Source organism: Amaranthus tricolor, chromosome 1 (assembly GCF_026212465.1).
Source record: "Amaranthus tricolor cultivar Red isolate AtriRed21 chromosome 1, ASM2621246v1, whole genome shotgun sequence".
In the NCBI taxonomy this organism is placed as follows: domain Eukaryota; kingdom Viridiplantae; phylum Streptophyta; class Magnoliopsida; order Caryophyllales; family Amaranthaceae; genus Amaranthus; species Amaranthus tricolor.
This window is the reverse complement of record NC_080047.1, coordinates 9,758,545-9,782,162: the sequence shown is the minus strand read 5'-3', so window position 1 is coordinate 9,782,162 and position 23,618 is coordinate 9,758,545. Positions and strand designations below refer to the sequence as shown.

General features: G+C 31.6%; 4 protein-coding genes across 10 annotated transcripts in view; 2 read left to right on the top strand and 2 right to left on the bottom strand.

Annotated features, from left to right (window-relative positions):
• Window positions 1-2,705: 2,705 nt before the first annotated feature.
• On the top strand, window positions 2,706-3,817 carry LOC130824931 (transcription factor MYB44-like). The gene has a single exon (XM_057689956.1). It carries the CDS (start codon window positions 2,802-2,804, stop codon window positions 3,519-3,521), a length of 720 nt encoding a protein of 239 aa, XP_057545939.1. The 5' UTR covers window positions 2,706-2,801; the 3' UTR covers window positions 3,522-3,817.
• A 1,841-nt stretch (window positions 3,818-5,658) lies between these two features.
• On the top strand, window positions 5,659-13,947 carry LOC130824922 (uncharacterized). Of its 2 annotated transcripts, XM_057689953.1 has the most exons (11): window positions 5,712-5,843; window positions 5,930-6,068; window positions 8,584-8,651; window positions 9,045-9,070; window positions 10,009-10,099; window positions 11,678-11,773; window positions 12,464-12,532; window positions 12,735-12,793; window positions 12,901-13,023; window positions 13,326-13,397; window positions 13,505-13,947. In XM_057689953.1, exons 2-11 carry the CDS (start codon window positions 5,979-5,981, stop codon window positions 13,567-13,569), a joined length of 759 nt encoding a protein of 252 aa, XP_057545936.1. In that variant the 5' UTR covers window positions 5,712-5,843; window positions 5,930-5,978; the 3' UTR covers window positions 13,570-13,947. The 2 variants fall into 2 exon arrangements, with proteins under 2 accessions (XP_057545930.1, XP_057545936.1); XM_057689947.1 differs by having other exon boundaries at window positions 5,659-6,068.
• A 961-nt stretch (window positions 13,948-14,908) lies between these two features.
• LOC130824915 (probable cinnamyl alcohol dehydrogenase) lies at window positions 14,909-22,052 on the bottom strand. Its single transcript, XM_057689939.1, has 5 exons — window positions 20,932-22,052; window positions 20,156-20,269; window positions 17,245-17,472; window positions 16,128-16,567; window positions 14,909-15,324 (listed from the first exon to the last, which is right to left on the bottom strand). Exons 1-5 carry the CDS (start codon window positions 21,018-21,020, stop codon window positions 15,122-15,124), a joined length of 1,074 nt encoding a protein of 357 aa, XP_057545922.1. The 5' UTR covers window positions 21,021-22,052; the 3' UTR covers window positions 14,909-15,121.
• Window positions 22,053-23,027: 975 nt separating this feature from the next.
• The window catches only part of LOC130824880 (RNA pseudouridine synthase 4, mitochondrial-like), a 54,847-nt gene continuing 54,256 nt past the window's right edge, over window positions 23,028-23,618 (bottom strand). For 4 of the 6 annotated variants that reach the window (XM_057689901.1, XM_057689910.1, XM_057689906.1 and 1 more), the window contains one exon: window positions 23,029-23,609. In XM_057689901.1, coding sequence (XP_057545884.1) covers window positions 23,355-23,609 — 255 coding nt within the window. In that variant the 3' untranslated portion in view covers window positions 23,029-23,354. Of the gene's footprint in view, window positions 23,610-23,618 lie in introns of all 6 variants that reach the window. The other 2 variants (XM_057689915.1, XM_057689902.1) reach the window with 1 other exon arrangement.

Here is a 23,618-nt window from a genome sequence, read left to right as displayed (position 1 = left end):
AATTCAATTCTATCATTGTTTTAAAAAGGAACTAAAAATTGAAAATTTTATAATAACTTTTCAAAACTAATTATTATTAAATTATTCATTTATAATTTTACAATTAAAATCTATAATTCAAATTGAAATATATATTCCCAAATATAACCTTATTACATTTTGATGTCCATCATTGCTACATCCCTTATATTGAGAGTTTAATTCTCTCCACATACAAAAAGAATTTATTATCTCTTCCTTACTTAGTTGTAGAAAAATTTACAGCCCTTAATATAAAAAAATTAGTTATTATTGAGTACTTAAAACTTGTTCTCTCCAATTGATTTTCTATCTAATTCAATCTAACATTAATAATTTATTCTCACTTCAATGCTCAAATAGTCAAATTCAAAAGAAATTGTATTCAACTTTGATTAAAATCAATACTAAAAAACTAATAAAGTAGGAATGGTTAAGATGTCGCCTATGTTGGTACAAGCAACAGCAACGCATTTATAGTTAGTCACGTATACTTTTTTTGATTTTTATTAGTTGTTATAGATAGTAACATCTTATGAGAAAAAATATCACTATTTGTAGCAACTAATAAAAACCAACGAAAACTATGCATAGCAAAATGCCGACAAACTGCGCATCAATTGTGCCCTTAAAGAAGGTCTTAGAAATTCCTATAATACATGTAAATCAATGAGATAATATATGAAATACTCCAAAAATAGGAAAAAAATTATCATTTTAGTATTACTTAATTTATTTTTTTTACTTTTAAACTAGCAGGATAACCCATCTGTTAAAAGAAATATTTAATATTAATTATTGACTATTTGTTAGAAAAAAATAGATTAAGAAGCAAAAAAAAACTTCTTAATTTTAACGAAAAGTTAACTTTTCAACCTGTCTATAATATTATTTACAAAACACATTTTTTTAGTTTTTTTAATTGATTAAAAAGTCAAAAATAATAAAAATCAATTTATAAATTATTAATAAGGCGAAGAAGAAAGGACGGTGGTCAGCGAGGAGTGGAATGAGTAAAGAAATAACTAGGCCGTTAAGAGTGTCGATCTTTTAGCAGGTAATACAGCCTGGACTTACAACTCAGCGTCATCCCAATATTACAAGTTTTTTAATTTTGTTCACTTCCCGTAACGCTTCCCCACGCAACCCCTTTTTTGTCGTTTTCTCCATTTCAGCCAAACTTCCGTGCATCTGTTTTGAAATGACATTTCCCTCCTTATTGCCTTCCAGCCTGTCTTTCTGTCTAAATCTTATCTCCTGAAATCCTCGTTACTCCTTAGAGTATCTGTCTAGTGAAATTGTCATATTTGATTTTGACATAGATTTAAAAATTAAATATAATAGATTAAAATTTTAACTATTTAATTATAAAAGAAAATATGTAAATCAAATTAAAGTTAAAAAATGGGTCATTTAAAAAATAGATACAAAGCAAAGAATTTTAAACAAACTAAAATGTTAAAATAAACAAATTAAATGCCATAGAATAGGATTTAGTTATTTTTCGTCATCTTCTTATCCTTTTAACTTTCACACAATTCTCCTTAAATTTAAATTTAAATTTTATATTAATTTTAATAACAACTAGTGGGAGACCGTATCTCAAAGATACGGTCTCAAAACAAAAAGTCTACATTCTTATTTTTTTCTCTTTAACGTATTAATCTGGTTATTTAGCCCATATATATTCAATGTATCTCTCGAAAAGACAGTCTCTCACAACAATTTGTGTTTTAATAAATGTGGCCATATGTTTATATAAATAAAAAATTAGTAATTCTCTTTTAAGGTTGTCTCACTGTGAGACGATTTCAATTGAGTCAGTGCAAACTATATAAAAAAACAATTATATCTATTTGTTAAAAAAAAAACCACTTCCTGGAATTTAGTTTTCATTTTTCTAATGTTTGAAATAAAGGATTGCAAGACAATCTCATATAAAATGACTAATAAAAAAAATAGTAGAAACTAAACACATTCTAGTACTTTTTTTTTATTATTTATGATTTATAGTAGAAAGTAAAAGTCCACCTAATAGACTAATATACAGAATACATTTTCTACTAAAATAAAGTCACATCAAATATACATTAATATGGACACAATAATCTTGATTTAATGCTTTAAGCGAACCACAAACTATACTATCCAATTAAAAATACAATTTAAAATAAAAATATAAGTTACACAAATTTTTATATGAAAAGGTTTTATTGTGAAACGTGCTTCATATTTGAGTTAAATAACCCAATAATAAAATTTTTTAATATAATAAGTCTTTTATATAAACTCGTCTCAACGCTAAGAATGATTTATAATGATAATTTAGAAAAAATAATAGATAGTCAAAATTATTAAAAGATGTTAAAAACTGAAAAATAGTTGTTACTTGTGTTGTTACCGTTCAAAAGGAAAAGAAAAAAACTGAAAATGGTTGTTACAAAAATAAATACTCACATTGTTCAACTGCAAGTAGTAGACGAATGGACACCTCAAGCCTTTTCCTAATTAGTTGAATTGTTTCTCGATAAACTCCCAAATAAATGGGTTAGTTAAATCCAGTAAATTTCCAAGCAGTTACGTAAGTTCACGTGGCCCCCACCCCAGCTGTCTTCCCTTATAACCGTGTACCGGATAATACCTGATTTGCTCCTTTCTCGTAACCCCTCCTTTATATTCTCCTCACGCATTCTTTCTACCACGAACACCCTCTAATCTTAGAGGCCACAACATCTCCGCCTCCTCACAAATTTCAATTTAGGGTTAGGGTTTGGGTTTGAATTATGGAAAACCTCCAAAATCTATCAATGGCGGCGGATCGTATCAAAGGTCCTTGGAGTCCTGAAGAGGATGAACTCCTTCAAAGAATGGTGCAAAAATACGGTGCTAGGAATTGGTCTGTGATTAGCAAATCTATTCCTGGTAGGTCTGGAAAATCTTGTCGACTTCGTTGGTGTAATCAGCTTTCACCAGAAGTTGAACACCGACCGTTTTCTCCCGAGGAAGATGATATCATCGTTAAAGCGCACGCGAAGTATGGTAATAAGTGGGCTACGATTGCTAGACATCTCAATGGTCGCACTGATAATGCGATTAAAAACCACTGGAATAGTACTTTGAAGCGGAAGTTTTCGTCGATTACTTCGGTCGGTGATGAAATTTTTCGACCGATAAAACGGCCTGAGATTTCCTCCTCTCCGCCATTGAGTCCGACGGAATCTGACGTCAGTGATTCATCCGGCGTCGTTTTTCGATCATCATCGGGTAATCTGGTAGAGAAGAATGAGGATGAGCCGTTACTTGAGTTGAGTCTGTGTTTACCTGGAATTTCCGAGAATAACAATAACGCGAATACTCGGAGTGAGTCGACTCAAGAGGTGACTCGCGGTGGCAAGGAAGCGATGTCGTTTAGTCCTGAGTTAATGGTGGTGATGCAAGAAATGATAAGGAAAGAAGTGCGACACTATATGATGGAAGCTGAGAGAAATGGTGGTAGTACTTAGTTTTCTGATGGTGAAGAAAATGCTCGAAACGCCGTCTTTCAGCGCTTTTACGATGGCCATTTTTATTGATGGAAAGGATGGATTTTCCTGCATATTTTCTCTTTTTGTTTTTTTCAAATTTAAAGTTCCCCTTTTGTTAAGATTTGGGCAGTTTCTTTCACAAGTTGTTTTGTGAAAAAAAAAATGTACAAAAAATGAGGAGACAGAGCCATAGATCGTTAGGAGTAAGAAAAAAAATCAGATATTTTACTATTTAGACTCAAAACATTGAAATGGACCAACATTTTTGGTAGAAATTTGGATTTTAAAAAGCGTTAATTCTTATGATGAAAGTGATATCCTCATAAGAATAAAATAGAAACATAAGATAAAATTATTTAGTGATGAAATTTTCATTAATACTTTTTAATATAATGTAATTAATTTTTATTCTCTTATTATGATATTTGTAAATTTAGGAGGCAATTATTTATGTATAAAATAGTATGTTAAAATTGAAAAGGTACGGAGGATGTACGGTTGGAGTGCGGTACAATTAAGGGACAGTTTGATTTCAAAACGGGATAGATGAATTTTATTTTATTAAATTAAATAAAAACGGGATAGATGATGGTTCGGTTGATGTTTGGGTGGGGCAGGGGCATTTATGGGCATTTTATAATACATAGTAGTACTAGTAAACTGTTAGTCTCGTACTTCACCAGATTAATTTGGCCCAATGGGCTTTCATTTCTTGGTCCAACCGTTTCTTTTAAGATATTGTATTCTTCTTAAATTATGATTATTGACATTATTTATGTGATACTCCAGATTGAGATTTAAAAGGATTGATAGACTACTCATATTAATAAGATGCATTTTTTTTTTCATATTTACTAACAACTCCACCGTTAAGCGTGTTTGGTGGGGAGCAATCTTAAGATGGGTGATCTCTTGGGAAATTTTCCCGGTTACACATGAGTGAGCCAAAGTGCGCTAGAAAGACTTGTTTTGATCTGTGGGACCGGTTTACAGTCTCCATTAGTAGTCATTGGTGATCTGAGGGGTCGGGGTGTTACAACTTATAGTTTAAACTTATTTTATATATTGCGGCTAGTTAACCTTATAATATTAATATTTTATAATTTTTAGTTTTGTGTAATTCATTACATAAACGATTAAATAATGATATGGATTGTGTAAAAAGTCAAATATAATAAGTATAAGGTAATAAAAGAAGTATATAGATGTTTTTGAGTTTCAATAGCAAAGTGAAATAAGAAACTTCAATTTATGCTACTTATTGATACGGAGTTGTTGCCAATTTTTGGGGAATGGGGAGGATTAAGGGATGCAAGTATTGTTGGGAAAATTGTAAGGTAAAATACCAAGTAATTATTAACCAATAAGTAAGAGGTTGAGAGTACAATAACATTCAAAGTGTGTTTAACATCTAATTTTAGCTATTCAATGAGCTAACGAGTAACAATGCAATTCAATTGTAATAAAATTATTATGAGAGGGTTACAAGTTACAACTTCACACGTTATAAGTTACTAAAATTGGTAAACAAATTTTTTTATAACAAATTTTTTAATTATTTGATTTTTCTTTTGATTTACAAGTATAAAAATAGATTGAGAAGCGAGCAAACTATAATAAGAAATTTTACGTTAAGTGTTTTACTGAAAGTGGGATGTGATTCTCTTAATTAAAAATTAACATCTATGACTATAGTAAAGTATATCAAATAATAGGCTCTAATAGAGTAGGTCATATAATGTGTCATATCGACTACCTTAAGCAATGGTACATAAATTATAATGAAACACGACACAATCAAAAGCGTCGCAAGGGCCATATTTAGGGCCACAAGTCACACACGAATTCTTTATATTTTCTAACACAAGTCACCATCATATGTCGTGTCTTGCCAATGTCACAAAATGGTGACCGTGACACTTTATGGTTTACTATGGTAATTGAATGGATGTGTTCTGCCTAACTACAAATTTTTAATTGTAAGTTTTAAATTTAGTTTTATATTTTAAATTATCTCATTAGCATGAGCAAATAAAAATATAATCTCATTTTCAATTTTCTTTTGTTTTTATTTTAAGTAACTACAAATTAAAAAAAGTAAATTAAGCTATGAAATACCACTTTTTTATTTTTTTTTTATGAAAGATCTGAATTCAATTTTCAACTAAACCTGCCTTCATCCCAGTATCCCACAAGGCTACAACTAAAAAAAAATAAAAATTCAAGAGTATCAAACTATCAATGGAGTTCACAAACAAGAGAGGAGAGAGAAAGTCATCGTCTTCCATCAACGAAGTTTAGGTGAAGCTTTTCTTCTTGTTATCCATTCATCGATCTCCACAAACACAATTTTTCTCCCTCAAATCTTTTTTATTAAAAAAAAACAGTGAAGAGAAGCGCTGAATAAGAAGAGATCCTAAGATCGAAGGAACGAAGATGTTGCCGACATCGTCGAAAGGACGCACACCGTCCACTTCGCGGCAACCTAATCCTGTTTTCCCTCATTATCTCCGTCGAATTATCAAGGCAATTCTTTTTCTTTTTCCATTTTCGTTTAATTTTAAAATTTGCTACTCCATTTCTTGTTATTGGATCTGGATTTGTTTGTTCAAATTCGGTTGGTTGTGTGAAAGTGATTTTGGATATTGTGGAAAAGTTTTGTGATATTTCTAGTTCTTTTTGAATTAAAACAGATCTTTGTAGGGTTCTATTGTTACTAATCTTTGATTGTCTATAATATTTATGTCGATACTGTTTGTTTCTGTTTATTTTACTGCAGATGCTGTTTGTTTCTGTTTATTTTATTGTCAATGCGGTAACTAGAAGGTTTTATTTGCTAATTTCTTTTTGGATCTTAAGAAATTGGGCTAAATTTGCAATTTTAGTAGAAATGATTGCAATCTACTTGATGATATTAATTTGTGCCAAGATTTTATTGAATGCAAAATGAGGATTATTCTAGCGATTTCACAATTTAACATTTGTTTAATGTAGCGGATGTGGTAAGTTGGGTCTTTGGTGTTGCTCTTATTCCTTAGTTTTTTTTTTGTGTGGCGGCATTATATGATCGATCCAAAATTTGGTATTTAGAGTAATTATGCCACATCATTTTGCAAAATTTTGATGCATTTAGAAGCTAGAGTTGGTTTGAGTTGTTTTCGAGAGATTAAGGAAAAGGGTGAAGGGGTTGGTGCTTGGCTGCTTGGCAGTTGATGATGCGTGTTTGTTCATTTTAGAGTGGGGAAATGGCGGTTGAGGGTATGAAGTTGGGGAGGATTTCATCTATCTAATTAGGTAAAAAAATTATTGGAGGTGTTTTAAAGCTGTTGGAGTTTATTGATATGCAGTGATGAAACTTGACCAAAATTTCCAGGGGCAGTTGATGGAATCCATGGTTTAAATAATGGCTGATATGCCATAATCAACATGTTTGTTGATGTCGGAGATCCACTTGTGGGACTGTCATTTACTTTTTCGTAGTTGTAAAGGCCATCACATTTCAATTGATGAGTCTTGTAGTGAATTGAAGAAAATCATGGTGCATCATTAGTAATATTGCACTAGAGTATGCAGATACATTTGGGAACTCTTCATGTGGATCGGAAGGTCGGTAGCAGAGAATTACAGGGTTGTTTTAGTGTTTGGAATTAGAAAGATATAAGATGGTAGTAAAAGTTACTTGATCACTACATACAAATGATGACCCAATGCATAGCTTGCGAGAGGTGGGGTTTTTGGATATTAAAATGTAAGCTCATACACGTTTAGAGGGGGCTTAGTGGACTTATCTGGTTGGATGTTGAGAAGCTATAAATATATAAGTGTTGCTACTATGAGTTCAACAGCTTAGTGTAGCTTTTTTTTTCTTACTTTTCTCTTAATGGTGAGAAAAGGCAAATATCGAAAATATTTTAGCGGTCCCTTGGAGCATGTTTGAAATATTTTAGTGAAACAGTATCTCTGATTTTGAATGACTGCAATTATCAAAGAAGTCATTGTATATTTGTAGGTTAACTTATACAAGGAAATGAGGAAGCGTATCTCATAGCTTCAACATAGTGAAGGATTTTAATTTATTGAATTTTCCACTAGATTTAAAACTTGACATGGTCACTTTTTAGCTTTTGCTTAGAACAGATGAAAATCGCTCTGCTTGGTTTTGAACAAATGTTACTAGAAACGAAATTAGATCAGATACGAGAAATGGAAATGTGAATGAGAAACATTACTTTTTGAATTTCGAAATGTACGAAGCATAGGCACACTTATATTTACAACTAAAAATGAAATGAGTAAATAAAGATATGAAAAGAAAATGAGTAAAAAGAAAAAAAGAAAAAGAAGGGCTTATGGTATTATATATGGTTTTGGTCTTGAAAAAAACATTTGAGGAATGTAGTTTTGGAGACATTAATATAGAGTTTTAGAAACGAAGGTTTTGAAACAGGAATTAAGAGGGAAGTTTTCAGGTTTTGGTAACGATGGTTTTGACTGATGTGACATTTCGTGTTCCCCACATAATGATTTACTGATGAGGTGGGACCAAATAGGTGCTGGTTCTTTCTTTTTTAACGTTGTTCACTAGCTTAGTCCATTGCTAGTCATGAAGGTTTTCATATGTTGCTTTTATCAGTTTTAAAGTTATAAAAAGAAAGGTGAAATATGTAATTCTTGGCTGTTGTATTGTTATTTGGCTAGTCACATTCTTAACTTTTACTGTAAGGGAGAAAAACTTGCTTCCTTGTGCGGAAAGCTCATTGGAAAATTAGCTCTTGAGTGAATTCTGTGCTCATTGTTCAGAACCTTAATACTGATATTGATTCACTGAAAGCACTGTGCTGGTTGATCATGGCAGACTGTTGCTTGCTTTTTGATAGGTTATTATAGTCCTGAATCCAGATTTAAACATGGAATGCTTATGGTAGTTAATATTTAATTAGCAGCTTGCTTTCACATTAATTCTTGTGTGCCAAGGTGGAGAGAATGAGAGATTAAAACGTATGAGATCATAAGTTTTATTTTCTCTGTTGTTTGAGTGCAGTGGCAACAAATGGATATTGAATATACTTTCTGGCAAATGCTTCACCTGTGTACCTCACCAAAAGTAGTGTAAGTGATCTTTTTTATATGCTTGGACTCATTTTATTTGCGGGGTCATCTTTTGCTTGAACTCTCCTATTATTATTTAGACACTGTAATTTAAAAACACGAAGAATTGCTTATCATGATATCATCTTGTAAGGTTAAACATGTATTCTTGAACTATTCTTAGAGAATCAAAGGTTTTTCATCTACTTTTAACTTTTAGGGGGAGTTTGTCCGAGTAAAACTACCATCGTCTCTTGCTCTATGATGCATTGATTCTGCTTTTAAGTTTCTCTTGTTTTGTATTCTTTGAAATCAAGAAAGTCATATTCTTTCTGAAAAAATCGATATTAGAGATGTGTTATCTAACATGTTGTTTTCTCTTTGGTTTGACATGTCAAATGGACAATCATGCAGTTATCAACACACAAAGTACCACAAACGTAAGCATATTTCCTTTACCAATTTTTGCTAATAGGTGCAATGAAATTACTTTTGATGAGTAAAAAGCACAAAGATCTATAATATTTGATATTATATTTTGCATTGTTCTATTGATTTAGTGTTTAGCTATGTAGCTTTTTTAGACAAATATAGGGGCTAAGATTTCCTTTTATCTCATAGATTTCTTGTTGGTTAGTGCCATATATTTGGTATATTTGTGTATTATTAGAAGCAATTTTCATTGTTTAATAACTATCTCTGTTTCCTTTTGTTTTTTCCTATTTAGAATTACTTATGATATGTATTTATAAATAGGAAAAATTACCATGAATAATACAAACTTTTACAGGGTTGTTTTCCTAGAAAAATATCAATTTGTGATAATTCATGAATGATTCCAATTTAGAGGTCGTTTTCCTAGAATAATATCAACTTTTGTTTATCCATTAATTTACCTTTGTTTTATGTCAAATAACCTACCATAAACAAAAGTTGCTACTTCCTCCAATTCTAGCCATTAGTCTCATTTATTTTTTCTCACTGTTCACTTATCACTCTTAATTTGTATTTTATTCTCAATTTATAAGTTAAAACATTGTCATAGAGACAAAGGGAGTATGTTCTTCTATCTTGTTACTTTGGTCGCTCTTTGTGTCAAATAAAATTTTTAAAATTGAAATTTTCAGTGCATTTTGTAAAACTACTTTTTTTTAGGGTTGGCGATATGTTTGCTTGTCCATTTTAATATAGTATATACATATATTAACATAGTAGAAGATCCTAATTTTGTTTAGGCAGTTGGCCATATTCAATTTTCTTGTTTTTATAATCTAGAAATTAGAGCATTTTGTTGTGAACTGAATGGCATTTTAATTTCTGGAATGCAAAGGCTCCAAAACGAATAGAAGTAGCTAATGTAACCATTTCCTTGTTTTAGAAACCAAGAATCAATGGGCACGTGATGATCCTGCTTTTGTTGTTATATGCATCCTTCTCTTAGCAGTTACAACTTTGGCATATTGCGTTGCGTAAGCTCCTAATTTTTACTTGAGTACTTGTCTATTTAATGCGATTTTAAAATTTATACCAAACAATTGTAGCAATCATGAAAACCTTTGTTAATTATGCACTTTTAAACCATGATACTTAGTTGGGCTGTTCATTTTAGCTAGTTTTTGAGAGGAGTAAAGCTCATGCATGTGTTATCCTAACTAATAGCTAGCCTGGGAAAAAAAAGTAGCAATTGGAATAGCTAGTTGGATACTAATACTAAATTTCTATACTCATGTTTTTCTTTGTGAATTTGCTAGCGTCAGCGTCTATCCGTTTACATTGATAAAGCTTCGCAACAAGATCCTTAATGTTCATGAAAAATGGCTCTGCATTAAGTTTGGAGCATTGATTTCTTGTTCTTCGAAGATTTATGGTAGTTTAGGTGAAAATGTTTGTGACATTTGAGGATTTGACAATCCTTATAAACAGAAAATTGTTGTGATCTTGTTTCATTTTGCTTCTGAAGTAAAACCTATTCGAAGAAAAAAATAATATAAGGGAGGATTAATCTTTAAATTCTTCTTCGCTTCCAAAAAATAATTAAGTTAAATCATATCCTCTTTAGACTTTAACCCACTAACCTAGACACAATCACTACCACCATCATATCCTCGGGCCCACTATTGCCACCACCACTAACTCTAATCCACTACGTTCCTCGCAAGTGCAAAAATAAGGCTGCATCTTATTGTATCAGTCTCATCTTAAAGATATTCAAATTTAGCCAATTATTTTTACCCGCACCATATAGGTGTAAAAAAACCACGTTTTATGCCATTCCAAGCGTTATTCATAAATTAGGCCAATGTTTGGCAGTACTCCGCATCATCCTTGTTACTACAATCGTGACTGTTACCACTTTTTTGCACTATGGTCCTTAGTCATCCTATCTCAAAAAGCCACCACACAATATACTCCAATACTCATCGTAAACCACTACTATTAAAGCATCTAAAATCGTCCCCTAAATTGAACACAACCATTGACAACCATCTAAAGTCATGTAAAAAGCACACCTCGCTTTGTGCCTTGTGCTCCTCGAGTTTAAGTTCAGCCGAAAACCCTTGAGCTAGGTGAGACAAAGCTGACCACAAGAGGCGTGCACCTTGATGCGTTTTGCGCCTGGTGCACCTATTCATTTGGTTGAGTGATCAACTAAAATCTTTTTTGTTTGAAAAGAAATGAGACTCAAACTCAAATTCACTTAGATTTGAAGTACAAGAAACCATTGCTTCTAAAAAATAAATTGAGGAAAAAGGGAGAAGATGAAGAAATAACTATGTATTCTTCGTATTCTCATTTTAATAATTACGTGCTAAGTAAATGAATGTTTTCAAGCTTTTGGTTATTATGATATGAATGTCATGTTGTTTTAATTATTATGTATGTTTCAAAATTGATTTTAAAGCTTTTTAACGAAAAAATGTGCCTCGCCTACAAAAAGCCAGCGCGTTCGCCCTGAGTCTAGGCTCTAAGGAGAGGATAGTATGAACTCCCAAAAAGGTTACTAATATTAGCTGAACTTTCTGATATTCGACTGTATTGGAATGCAGGTATGATCATAGCACAGGACATGCTGTTTACGTAGTTCTTTCAGTATTGCTTTTCCATTTCATCATAACAGGAGCAATGCTGGCAACTTCTTGTTGGTAGGTTATTTCTCAGCCCATCCCTCCAAATGGGGAGACTTCCAATTTCCATGTTCTTTCAGTGTCTCTTGAATAGGAATTGCCACTTTTGTTCTGTAGTATGCCTCCTCACTTGAAATGGAATAAAACCTTTGTATGCTCAACTAAATGTTTAACGCTGGGCATGCTAAGCTGTCAGATCAGTATGCATGCTCTAGTATTGGCCTCATAATATGAATTTTGGATATGAACCTTTGGGTGGTGGGCATGCTACAATGGGTAGAAAATAAATGAATGTTCACAATGGTGCTATTCAGTGTTTATTCTAGTATAAGGTCTGCATCTGCCTCATATGTGCCAATTTCCGTACCGTTTAGTTTTTTCTTCTGTATTTTTTATTTTCCCTCGCTGACAGTGCTATGTATTGATTGAAAGTAGTTGGTTTCCTTTGAAACTGGTAAGATATTTTTAAACCAGATTCGGCATCTTGTCTGTGGCAATGTGCTATTGAGTGTGTTTTTAAAAATTTTGAATTCGCAAAGATGGAATTTTACCTTCCCCATAATTTACTTGATAAATTGGTAACTAGCTCGTTGTTGCATTCTTGCATTGTCTCATGAATGGGTGACCCTCAATTATAGGCTGGAGCTTCTAAACGTGTTCGTTGCTTATAGCATATAGGTCGATGCTTACATTTTTCTGAAAATGCAGGTTTCTGACAAATAACTACCTCAGAGAAGAGGCTCCAAATAGTTATGTGGTTGAACAACGAGTGGAATGGTGAGTATGCTTCAGGCTTTTAGTTGTGAGGAATATGATGTCATATGGGTTGGCATTTGTTTAACTAAACTCTCGAGGATTTTGAGCACTTTATTTATTTCTTATTTGGTTTTATTGAGGATTTGAGGTATAAGCTGAATTTTGGTTTTGCATTCTTGAACTCGTGCATAACTTTTGTCCTGGCAATGATTTGGTATGCTAGGTTGTATGCATTTGATGTGCACTGCAATTCTTTCTTCCCAATGTTTGTTCTACTATACGGTAAGTTTGGTGTTCTCCTATTTTATAGAAGTATGTATTTTCAGTTGTTAAAGACAATTTATAATGCTTGCATGTCTGAATATTTCGATGGACTTCTTTGGTTGCAGTGATACATTACTTTTTGTCACCACTTCTTCTGGCGCATGGATTTATACCTGTTCTGTTATCAAACTTGCTTTTCATGGTTTCCGTCTCGTACTACCATTATCTCAACTTTTTAGGTTACGATGGTAAGACTGATATCTTTCGTGATTTAGGAACTTTAGTGCAGTCCCATGGTCAATAATTTATCAAAGGTTTCCAAGCATGGTTGATGAATTATCACATAAAATTGTAATTTTTGTTGTTGTCTTTAAAGAATCAAGGATCCATTGGAAACAACCTTTTTATTATTACAAGGTAAGGTTGTGTGCATCCGACATCCAAACCGGGGGGCCATTTGACATATGATAACGGCATGTTATTTTTGTTAATAAAAAGTGAATGCTAGCATAAGAGACATTGTTTCTGAATAAACCATTCAACTTTGCAGTGCTGCCTTTTCTGGAGAGGACGACCTTTTTCCTCTATCCTATTGGCATTGTTATAATCCTTTGTCCTATTTGTAAGTATGAAGAATCCCATTATTTATTAATCAAAGAAAAAGCTTAATTAGCTGACCGTTGGCTATCTAATATTTCATCTGATTGCTATTTCATTTTGTTTCTACAGTTATTCTTAGTGGCTTCAATCCTTCAAGATATGTATTGAACATCTACTTCAGTACCCGAGTATAATTTTGAAGGTGAACTATCCAAATTTTATGCACAACCCGAAAAATGATACATGGCAGTTGACACCCATTTAGGACACCGGTGCTATGAACGTTCCATTGAAATATGAAGGAATTTTCAAGTGGTTATTTGCAACTTTTACGACATATATAAGGTCTCGTTCTCCGACTACTCCCTCGATGTAGTTACCTTTTTTTTAAAGCAAGGGAAGGAAATAGGATGCAGAATGCAGAGGGAAGATATTGTTAACTATTGGATCTATGTTGTGCAATGCTAATTGTAATGGTTTCCCCCCATTCTTTTGACCACTCTGCTGTTCGTTTAGTCCAGTTGTTGAATGAGTGATGTAAACTTGGAAATATGACGGCAAATAGAGCTTTAGAGGTATATTTTGTAACAAAATAGAAAGTTTCTTGTTTGCATGCTTGATGAACAATTTTTCATTTTTTAGTACATGTACTCAGTCTGTTTCTAAGATATTGCAATACTAACAATTGACACATGTGTTGAAAAATTGATATGAATTACTAAATCATATGGATAGAATTGTTAGTACGAGAAAATAAGAGAAGATGTGTTAATAAGAAATAGAAGGATATATACTAAAATGAAAAATGTGACAATCTCTTAGAGACATAGGAACTAGCTTATATCTTTTCAGATGTTTTATTGAGTGTCTTTGAACATTTAAAAAAATTTGAGGTTCTAAAATACCGATACTCTATATTCTTAAATTTTTTGTGACATGATGTTTAAATAATATTCAAAAATTTCAAGCAATCAATTATCATGTTTTTTTGTTGATCTAATTACTTAAGTTCTGTATTTTGAATGAGATAGTGAAAAAGAGAATAATATGACAAAAACATGGTAGCATTCAACAAAGGATCCTTAGTTGACCTTATTATTATAATATGAAAGTTCTATTTCAATTTAGAATTTTACAATATCATCTCTCTCATTTTTTGTGTAGAGCTTTATATATTGTCCGACAAAGACGTTACACAAAAATACATTAAGATAATATTTCACTATTTAGAGTTTGTGATATTTAAATTTGAGAATTGTAAGTGACATTTATATATTAGAATTTTCAAATTTTAATACTTGCCCATTTTATGTTATTGAAATTCTATGAAATCGACACATTTCTGAATTCAAAATTTGCTAAATATAATATGTAAGCCAATTCTAGCATTTGAAAATGAGTTCAAGTTGTTAATCTCTAAAACCTTAGCATCTAACTCTTCTGTTTACCGAAATTGCTACATTTAGCACTAAAAGCACATGATGAGGCAGCACAATAAATCAATAATCAACATATAAAAATAGGAAGATAACATTTTATTAATGGAAAGACCTTTATTTATTTCCTAGTACTCTGCTTTTCTTCTTGCACATTCCACATCGCTCACAGATTTAAATCATCTTGAGAAGAATTAAGTTTTGAGTTTACACACAAACAAACAAAACAATTTAATTTTTAAACAACAGATAGAAAAACAAAGATCAAAACACAATGATCAGTTCAAGCCTTCTTAGTAATCCATGAAAATTACTGATCAAGTTTGCTGCCTGCAACATCAACCACAAAACGGTATCTAACGTCGTTCTTCTCAAGCCTTTCCATTGCTTGGTTGATGTAATCCATTTTAACAATCTCAATCTGAGATTTCACTCCTTTTTCTTGACAAAATTGTAGCATTTCTTCTGCTTCTTTCATGCTTCCTATAAAACTTCCTGTTATGGACTTTCTACCTGAAATTCACAAATTTTAACTTGCTTACATCAACCTATGCAAGTCAATAATCACAAACTGTTTGTATGAGACGATCTCACTAAGAGACACGCCAACCTCATCCATGTTAGAGTTTATATATCATGGGGCCTCAATTATCAACGTAAGCTTTTGGTTGAGTTGGTTCCTTGACATGGTATCAGAAGCCAATGTGAAAGAGGTCCACGGGTTCGACTCTCGACAACCCCTCGTTTAATTGGAATATTCAGTGCCAGGTATGAAGAGGGTCTGTGTTGCATCCACGCTTCTGGCTCAAAAGGCTCTCATGTGAGGGAGCGTGTTAGATTATATAACATATCATGGGGCCTCAACCATCAGCTTAAGCTTTTAGTTGAGTTGGTTCCATGACAGATAAATCTTCAATGTGTTTGAGGTTTAGATTATCCTTTCTCAGCGAAATAAAAAATCTATAGTTCTATTGGTTTTGGATCATAACAAGTCCTTTTAATACACTTTGTCCTTACTCGTTGAGACTCTTAAGAACATCTCATGAGGTAATCTATCCTTAGACTACTCCCCAAACTGACAAAACATTAGAATTTTTTACAACTGACGTTCCTATAAAAAGATGCACCAAGTTGATATGTGTAATACTAGCAATCCTATAAGCATTTTTTCTTTTTATTTCTCGATCTCAACATAACATTTTTAGGTAATGTTTTTTGAGACAGACTAACTAATTAGCTTACCAAAAAGCCCTTATAATTCATATTACATTCTTATTAAATCACAACATTTGAAAGAGATAGGTTTAGTAACTTACCAAGCATAACCATAGGAGTTAAAAAAGTTAAAGGAGTACTGATGACACCATTTAATATTAACTTCCCATTCAACTTCAAAAGAGGAAGGTAAGGCTCAAGTGGGTGAAAAACTGGTACTGTGTCAATTATATAGTCAAGTGAGTCACCCAACTCTTGCATTTTCTCAGCATTTGAGCTTACCACATACTCATCAGCACCCAAATGATCCAATGCTTCCCTTTTCTTCTTCTCAGATGAGCTTATAACTGTTACATGATGGCCCATAGCTTTGGCTATCTTTACTCCCATATGGCCCACACCTCCTAGGCCCATTATCCCCCCTCTTAGCCCACTTTTGTTCAGCCCAAAATGCTTTAGTGGGCTGTATACTGTCAATCCAGCACACAATAATGGGGCTGCTTGCTCTGGCTCCATTCCATCTGGTATCTTCACCGCAAATCTGCAAGGGAATTTAACAAAATTTACATGATGATCGTCAAAGAACCAAGTTAACTAAAAGTTTAAAAAGAAATAGTTGAAACCCTCGAATATCTTGTATACTCTATTATGCCCGTCATATAAAAACCCTTTTGGCCACAAGCATGAATACAACGCTCTTTGTGAGAGCTTTTTTTCCTTTGTTTGACTGATTTTTCTGAAAATTTTTTACTCCCTTCAATCTAGAGCAAATGTCCAATTTTTTAACAGATCTGAACTTTTTATTATGATTATCTCTTTAATTTGAACATGTGACACATTTTACAGTGGACCATGTTGGAAAAATAACCCACATGTAATTTCACATTGTAGAATTAGAAAGAATTAACATATAAGCTTGATGGGTACTCCTCCTATTACAAATTGCTTTTAAGATGAAACGTCCTTGGGTTTGCGTCAAGTCAACTCTTCTCTTGTGTGGGTCTTGTACACACATGTGAGTTATTTTCCAATTGTCTCTTCATTGCTTTATTTAATTTGCAGATGTAAACATTTTTTTGTTGTGGTCGGTGTCCATTCTTGCCTTAATATTTGTGCAAATTCAAACGTGACATTTACCGTGAATCGGAGGAAATTGATATATAAAAGAAGAAACAAACAGGAATTAGGAGTAGCTACTAAATGAAAATTAGGACATACTTTTGATCAACAATCATGTTGGAGGCAAAGCCACCTTGAGTAGGGTTGCCATCAGAATAGACATCATTATAAGACCAAATCTTCTTGTTGCAATATTGTTCTTCTTCTGATTTGCAAGGGTGGCAGTTCCGGCAGCATCCGACGATCACCCCGACTCCGACACGGTCTCCTACTTTGAATTTGCTCACATTTGATCCTACCTCCACCACTTCACCAACCACTTCATGCCTGCATTTCATTGTGTTAGACGACTTATGTATAAATTCATGTAATTATAAATGCTAATATATGTGCTTGAATTAAGTCGGGAAGCTTTGCTATGTGACAATATTAATCCGAATTCAAATCTTATTAAGCACATTTTTTTAAATGTTATCGAAATCATTTGTCTTTGTTCTACACAGAGCCGGTTCTTAGCATATCCGGATAATCTACCGCCTAGAGCCTCTAAAACTAAGGGGCCTTAAATATTAAATGGTGCTATTTAGGCCCGAATTTGAGCAAAACTTTTTAAGTGATTTTTTGTAAACTATTTATATTTGAAATAATTTTAGAATACAATGTTATAATACATTTTGTCTTGAATTACTTTTCTTGAAATAAAAAAATTTTAATTAACTTTTGATATAATGAAGCAGAGGCGATACTTCTCGGGGGCGGGCAGGGGCTTTGCCCCCCCAGATTTTTAGAAAAACATTTTAACGCTTTTATACCTTTAGCTCAATTGCTTAAATAGTGGTATACTAAGTTTGTTTGTTTTGTTATATGAAAGACATCGTAAAAATAAATAGGGCCTCTAAAATTTTTGCTTCACCCCTGTTATTTAATAGACAATTTAATAATAGAGTTTTAAATCAAATTACTGAGCACGACCAAAATCTTGACTCTTGAATTTCTCCAGATTTTAAATTAACATATTAAAAGTTTAGTAATATAAGTTCCATTATTTAAAGATATAATAAGTAGGGTGTGACACTCTCTTACACAATATCTGCAAGTCCTATCATAAGTAGAAATCTTAATTGACTAAAAAAGAGTATCAGCTTGTATTCATGTTAATCATAGAGTAAATATAGAATTTAACTATATACAACGAACCTAAATAACATTATCTTGCAGTAGGCACGTGGCGTTATCTTATCCGAACAACTTTTCAGAGTTATTAAACCTAAAGAAAATTTGATTATAAAAAGTTTAAACTAAGTGTTTACGTATCCGAACCTAAAGTCAAAGTTTGTTTGTTGTTAAAAAGAATATAATGTCATAACATTTGAAGGACAAAAAATAAATCATTTGTTGTTCTTTGTCCTTTAGAATAGGAGGGGCATCACTATCGAATCTTCTTTTTCTCCATATGGTATTGAAAAAATTGTCGAAAATAATCTAACTTTTTTTTTTATTCGCTATGAATAATCATATTTTTGATTATTTGTTAATAATCTCATTTTTAATTTATTCACATCATACCCAGTGTAAGAAGGAAAGGGTAAGGATAGCGCTATGGTGATTCAGAGTCATGGGTTCTGGTGGTTCAAATCACTACGTATATTGGGAGCAAATACATAATAAATATTAGATTATAAGATAGCAATCAAAATTTGAGATTATTCACAATAAATAAATAAAAGGTTGAATTATTTACGATAATTTTTTCTAATAATATTTATATAATAACACTTTTAACAATCATATAATAATGGCTCAATAATTAACATTTTTTAAACTCAAGTTTATATTTAATATTTCATCCAAATTTCACCACTGCAACCTCGTTTTATAAGGAAGGAATAAAGAATAAATGTAGTTCGTTTATTTTTTTTGAGAGTACAAGTATGCTTTTTTTTAAGAGAGAAATATGTTTATTAGTTCCACCTAAAATTAATGTAACATTGGATTGGCGCATTCTACCTTTTCACACCTATTATTTTTCTTAAATTCCTACCAAGTGCCAGGTACCAACTACCAACTACTCTCAACTTCTAATCATCAACTTCATACATTTTCAAAAAGGAAAAGTTAGTTTAGAATAATTTCATCTATAGCTTTCAATTATTATTGATTATTTCTAAACAATTCAACCTTTGTATATCATTTGCTGACTGCACCTTTTTCACATTTTAACCGGCCACTGTAGATACCTACTAGCCGCTACACTCACTTCTTTCCCCCCTCTTATGCTTCTTGTAGGTCTTAACATACTCCTCTTTGGTGGTAGGTACCTATAATAGCCGGTTAAAATGTGGAAATGAGTGTTGTAGGCAAATAATATACAAAGGTTCGATTATTTAGAAATAATTAATAATAGAGATTATTCACAGCAGATGGACAATATATTGAATTATTCTGGACAATTTTTTCTTTTAAAAAATTATCACTTTTTCATACTATTTATCAATTCTCTATAATTTATTTTTTTTTAATTATTATAGGGTAGATTGAAAAAAAAATATGAGAATCAAATCCAAACACCTAGTCCTAAAAATCAATATTTGCTAGCTTCAACTATAGAATTAATCGATTTTCTTCAACAATTTACTTTCGTTCATGCATAATCAAACTTTTTTACTTTTATATTTATTAAAATGAATTTTTAATTATAGAATAATACATTAATTTTAGAGCCTAAACTCAAAGATGTGTACGTCTAAAATTGTGATTGTTTAGTTAAATAGGTGAGTTATGAGAGACAAAACAATCAAATAATAAATGTTAATTTATAACAAATCTAATTAAATTTTAAAAATTTAAGATTGGGCAAACCCATATTAAGCTGTCTCACGGTCTTAATAAAGAATTTTTTATTTTTTTTTATATAGGTCTGAATCTAGAGAGCTGTCTTTTGTAAAAATGGTCTCTGAAATTTATTTAATAAAAGGAACAACAAAAAGAGCATTAGAAAAAGGGAAGGTACCCAGGGACCATGGGGTAGCGAGACATTCCAAGGTCATTCTTGGCTTGATGAAGATCAGTATGACAAATTCCACACGATAACACCTTTATGTATACATCTTCTGCCCCTGTTTCTCTGTTTTACATCAACAATGTTATTATTTAATTAAATAAAAATAAAAACATACATAATTAACATTTTAGAAGAAAAAAAGCAAGTGTACAAAACTTTATATTAGAATTCAGAATTTAACAAATACTCCAAAATATTCAATTTATTATATGGATTGGTTTTTAAGGTCACTCAACTGCATATAATTTTAATAAATACTTTTAAGTTCTTCAAAAATGAAAATTATAAATTAATTTAGCGGTTAATTTCGTTTCTTTTACCCTCGTGATTGGTTCAAGCCCCACGTCAATCATAAATTATATTGAATTCTTGAAATTGTACAAAAATTCAAATATCAAGGTAAAAACAAAATGAGGGTCCTTTATTTATTTTATTTTTTTGGTATTATTATAATCAATAGCGTAATTTTAAGTGTAAAAAAACTAATTCAATAAAAATTTAAATTGATGGTTGATTTCTCATAATATATTATATATTCTATGGGGTGAAGTGTGGATACCTTATGTTATATATTCTATTGACTAGAAGTGTAGATTCAACACAAATCGTCCTCATACTCCTCATAACCTCTTATAACGGGCAGGTTTGATGGTAGGAGATCATATTTAATTAAAAAAAAAATAAAAAAAATAAAAAAAGTGGTAGAAAAAGGGAGAAAAAAATACCTGAGAGAGTAGGAGTAAGGGGAAAGATGGCCAGATGAGTCTTTAGCAGCCCAACCAGTTATGATTCTTCCAGATTCTTGGCTACCCATGAAATATTTCTTTTTTATTTCAGATTTTTCAGTTGAATTGAGGTATTTGGGTTAAGGATAGGAAGTATGGGAATGGATGAATTATTTAGTGGGAATACAATACAAGTGTATATTTATAAATTATAAGAAATGATGGATTAGAGTATTGTTCACTCCCTACTTTTTGTTTTTTGTCTGTTTTTTGGCTTCTAAGTTTGGTCGTTGGTGTGACTCACTCACCAACAACTATCACAACTAAATGAAAAGTATTCCCACAAATTTTCCTAAAATACCGGCCAACTTCAAGTATTACTTTACGTTGATATTGATATCTTTAAGGTCAAAATTGATAAATTATCAGAAAATAAAACAAATAAGAAAAAATGTGTGATGTTATTATACACGCGAATTGAGCCGACCCACTCTTAGTCTCAATTTGAGACGGTCTTGACCAAGTTTTGGTGAAAATCAAAAATTTATAATCGGTTTAAAATTAGAGTAAATTAAGACAAATTAAAATGAAAAATTCAATAAATTGAGAGAGAACAAGAGACCACAATAATGGATTAAATAAGTAAGCAGCTTGCACTTTGTAAAGTTTTATATTGTAATGAGAGGTAAGTTAATGCTATTTTGACTTTAGATTTCATTTTTCTCTCTCTGATTTTATCCAAAACTCTATATAGTATTTAGCAAATTGGGGTCACTTGGAGTGTTAGTTGATGCAAGATTTATACTGCGTTATAATTTACAATTTATAACCTTTCCACTAAAAAAAAAAACTTACGTAACCATCTATTTTGGTTAAGAGAAGAGTAGATTCGAGATTAAATGAATACATAAACATTTCCTTCTCTCTCCCTCAAAGGGTACGAATATTAATCTATTCGCTATATCTTCCTCAGACTTTGACTTTGTGAGGGATATTAGACTGAGAATTATGACCATAACCCAAAAAGTAGATTGGGAAATATAATGATTAATCATAAGACCTTAAATTCTAAAGGTAGAATTCTTGATAGGAGATTAGGAACTATCAAAACGTTGAGTTTCCTCCCAAAATTATCAAGCTAGTATTTTTTTTGTTTTTATAAATCAAGTAAAATAACTCCGTACGTCTTATTTACATATCCATAAAATAGGTAGACAAGATAAGGAAGATAGAGAAGTAGTGGTGTCATCTATCAACAGGGGGGAAAGACCAAAACTCATCACTGCCCACTCCACTATACCAACTTTGGTAGTTGGTGGGAGAAAGTGATGCTTTCCCATCTATTTTCTTAATAATTACTCATATTAAAATTTAATTTTTTAGTTACTTTTTTCAAAACTAAAGAATCTAAAATTTTCCATATGTGGTAGGTGAGAGTGTGATGTTTGCTTCATACAAGGTTTTATTTATTATTATTATTTTTTCTAATGCAATGTGTTCAATAAAATAATATATTTTATAATATTATTATATTTTATTAGATGTGACTCTTTTTATTTAAAAAAATATATATTCTTCATCTAAAAAATACATGCAATTTTCATTTTCATATTGACTATCTATATGTGTTTCTTTTACATAAATGAAACAATTTTCATTTAAAAGAAATAGATGCACTTATATTTTGTGTTTGGTTCATAAATAAAGTCAATAAAAGAAACTAGTGTGAAACTGCTTAGTGTCTCTGATCCTATTATGATCTTATTACTATTCCTCTTATCAATTTTGTCCTAATTACATGAAATTTTAAAAAAATGATAAAAAGAGTGAAAATAGTGAGTATTGAAAATTAAAAAGGAAAATATAAATAATAAAAGTCATAGATTATTATTCCTAAAGCAAAACTAATAGAACTTAAATAGAAAATATTACAAGTAAAGAGACAAGATAAAGTATATTTTAATTCAACTATGGCAAAATACGAATAATTTAAATCCAGAGATCAAAGGTATGAATTTATTTAATTTAGGAAAAACTTGATTATCTAAACTACTAATACAAGAGTGGTCTGTGTTCACTCTAGTATGATTTGTTCATTGGAAGTAAATGTATGAGTAATTGCTAGCTTTATGAGTAACTATTAAGGAATTAAGCTGTAATTTTAAGTGTGTTGCAACTATTACTTTTTTTCCAATAAAAACCATAAGATGATCTCATTATGAAGCCGTTTTGTTCAAGATCAATTGTAAGGGTAAAGCAGATAAATATATTTTCATTAAATTAAACATGATAGTCTTTATGATGCTTATAAAGATATGATTGATCATAAATATATATTTATAATAATATTCGATAATATTTTACAGTAGGTATATATCATAACATAAATTCAATTTGTTTATAAAAAAGAAGCAAATCAGAGTCTACATCACGAGAGCATGATCGAGAGCAACAGAATTGTTGGGTAAAATCATTTGCTTACAGTGTAGATGCAAATGGGGTTGCTTCTCGGATATGCTTCCACAATGTAAATTGAGGCCGAAGGGTACTAGCTTTGGTTCAGTAACGTCCTCATCAAGGCTTGACGGTAAAGGTTCCCATTGCCGATGAGCTTGCCGGCCATATTTGCAGTCTCCTACGATAGCTGTTCCTAGAACCTCTGCACAATGCACTCGAAGCTGCATTTG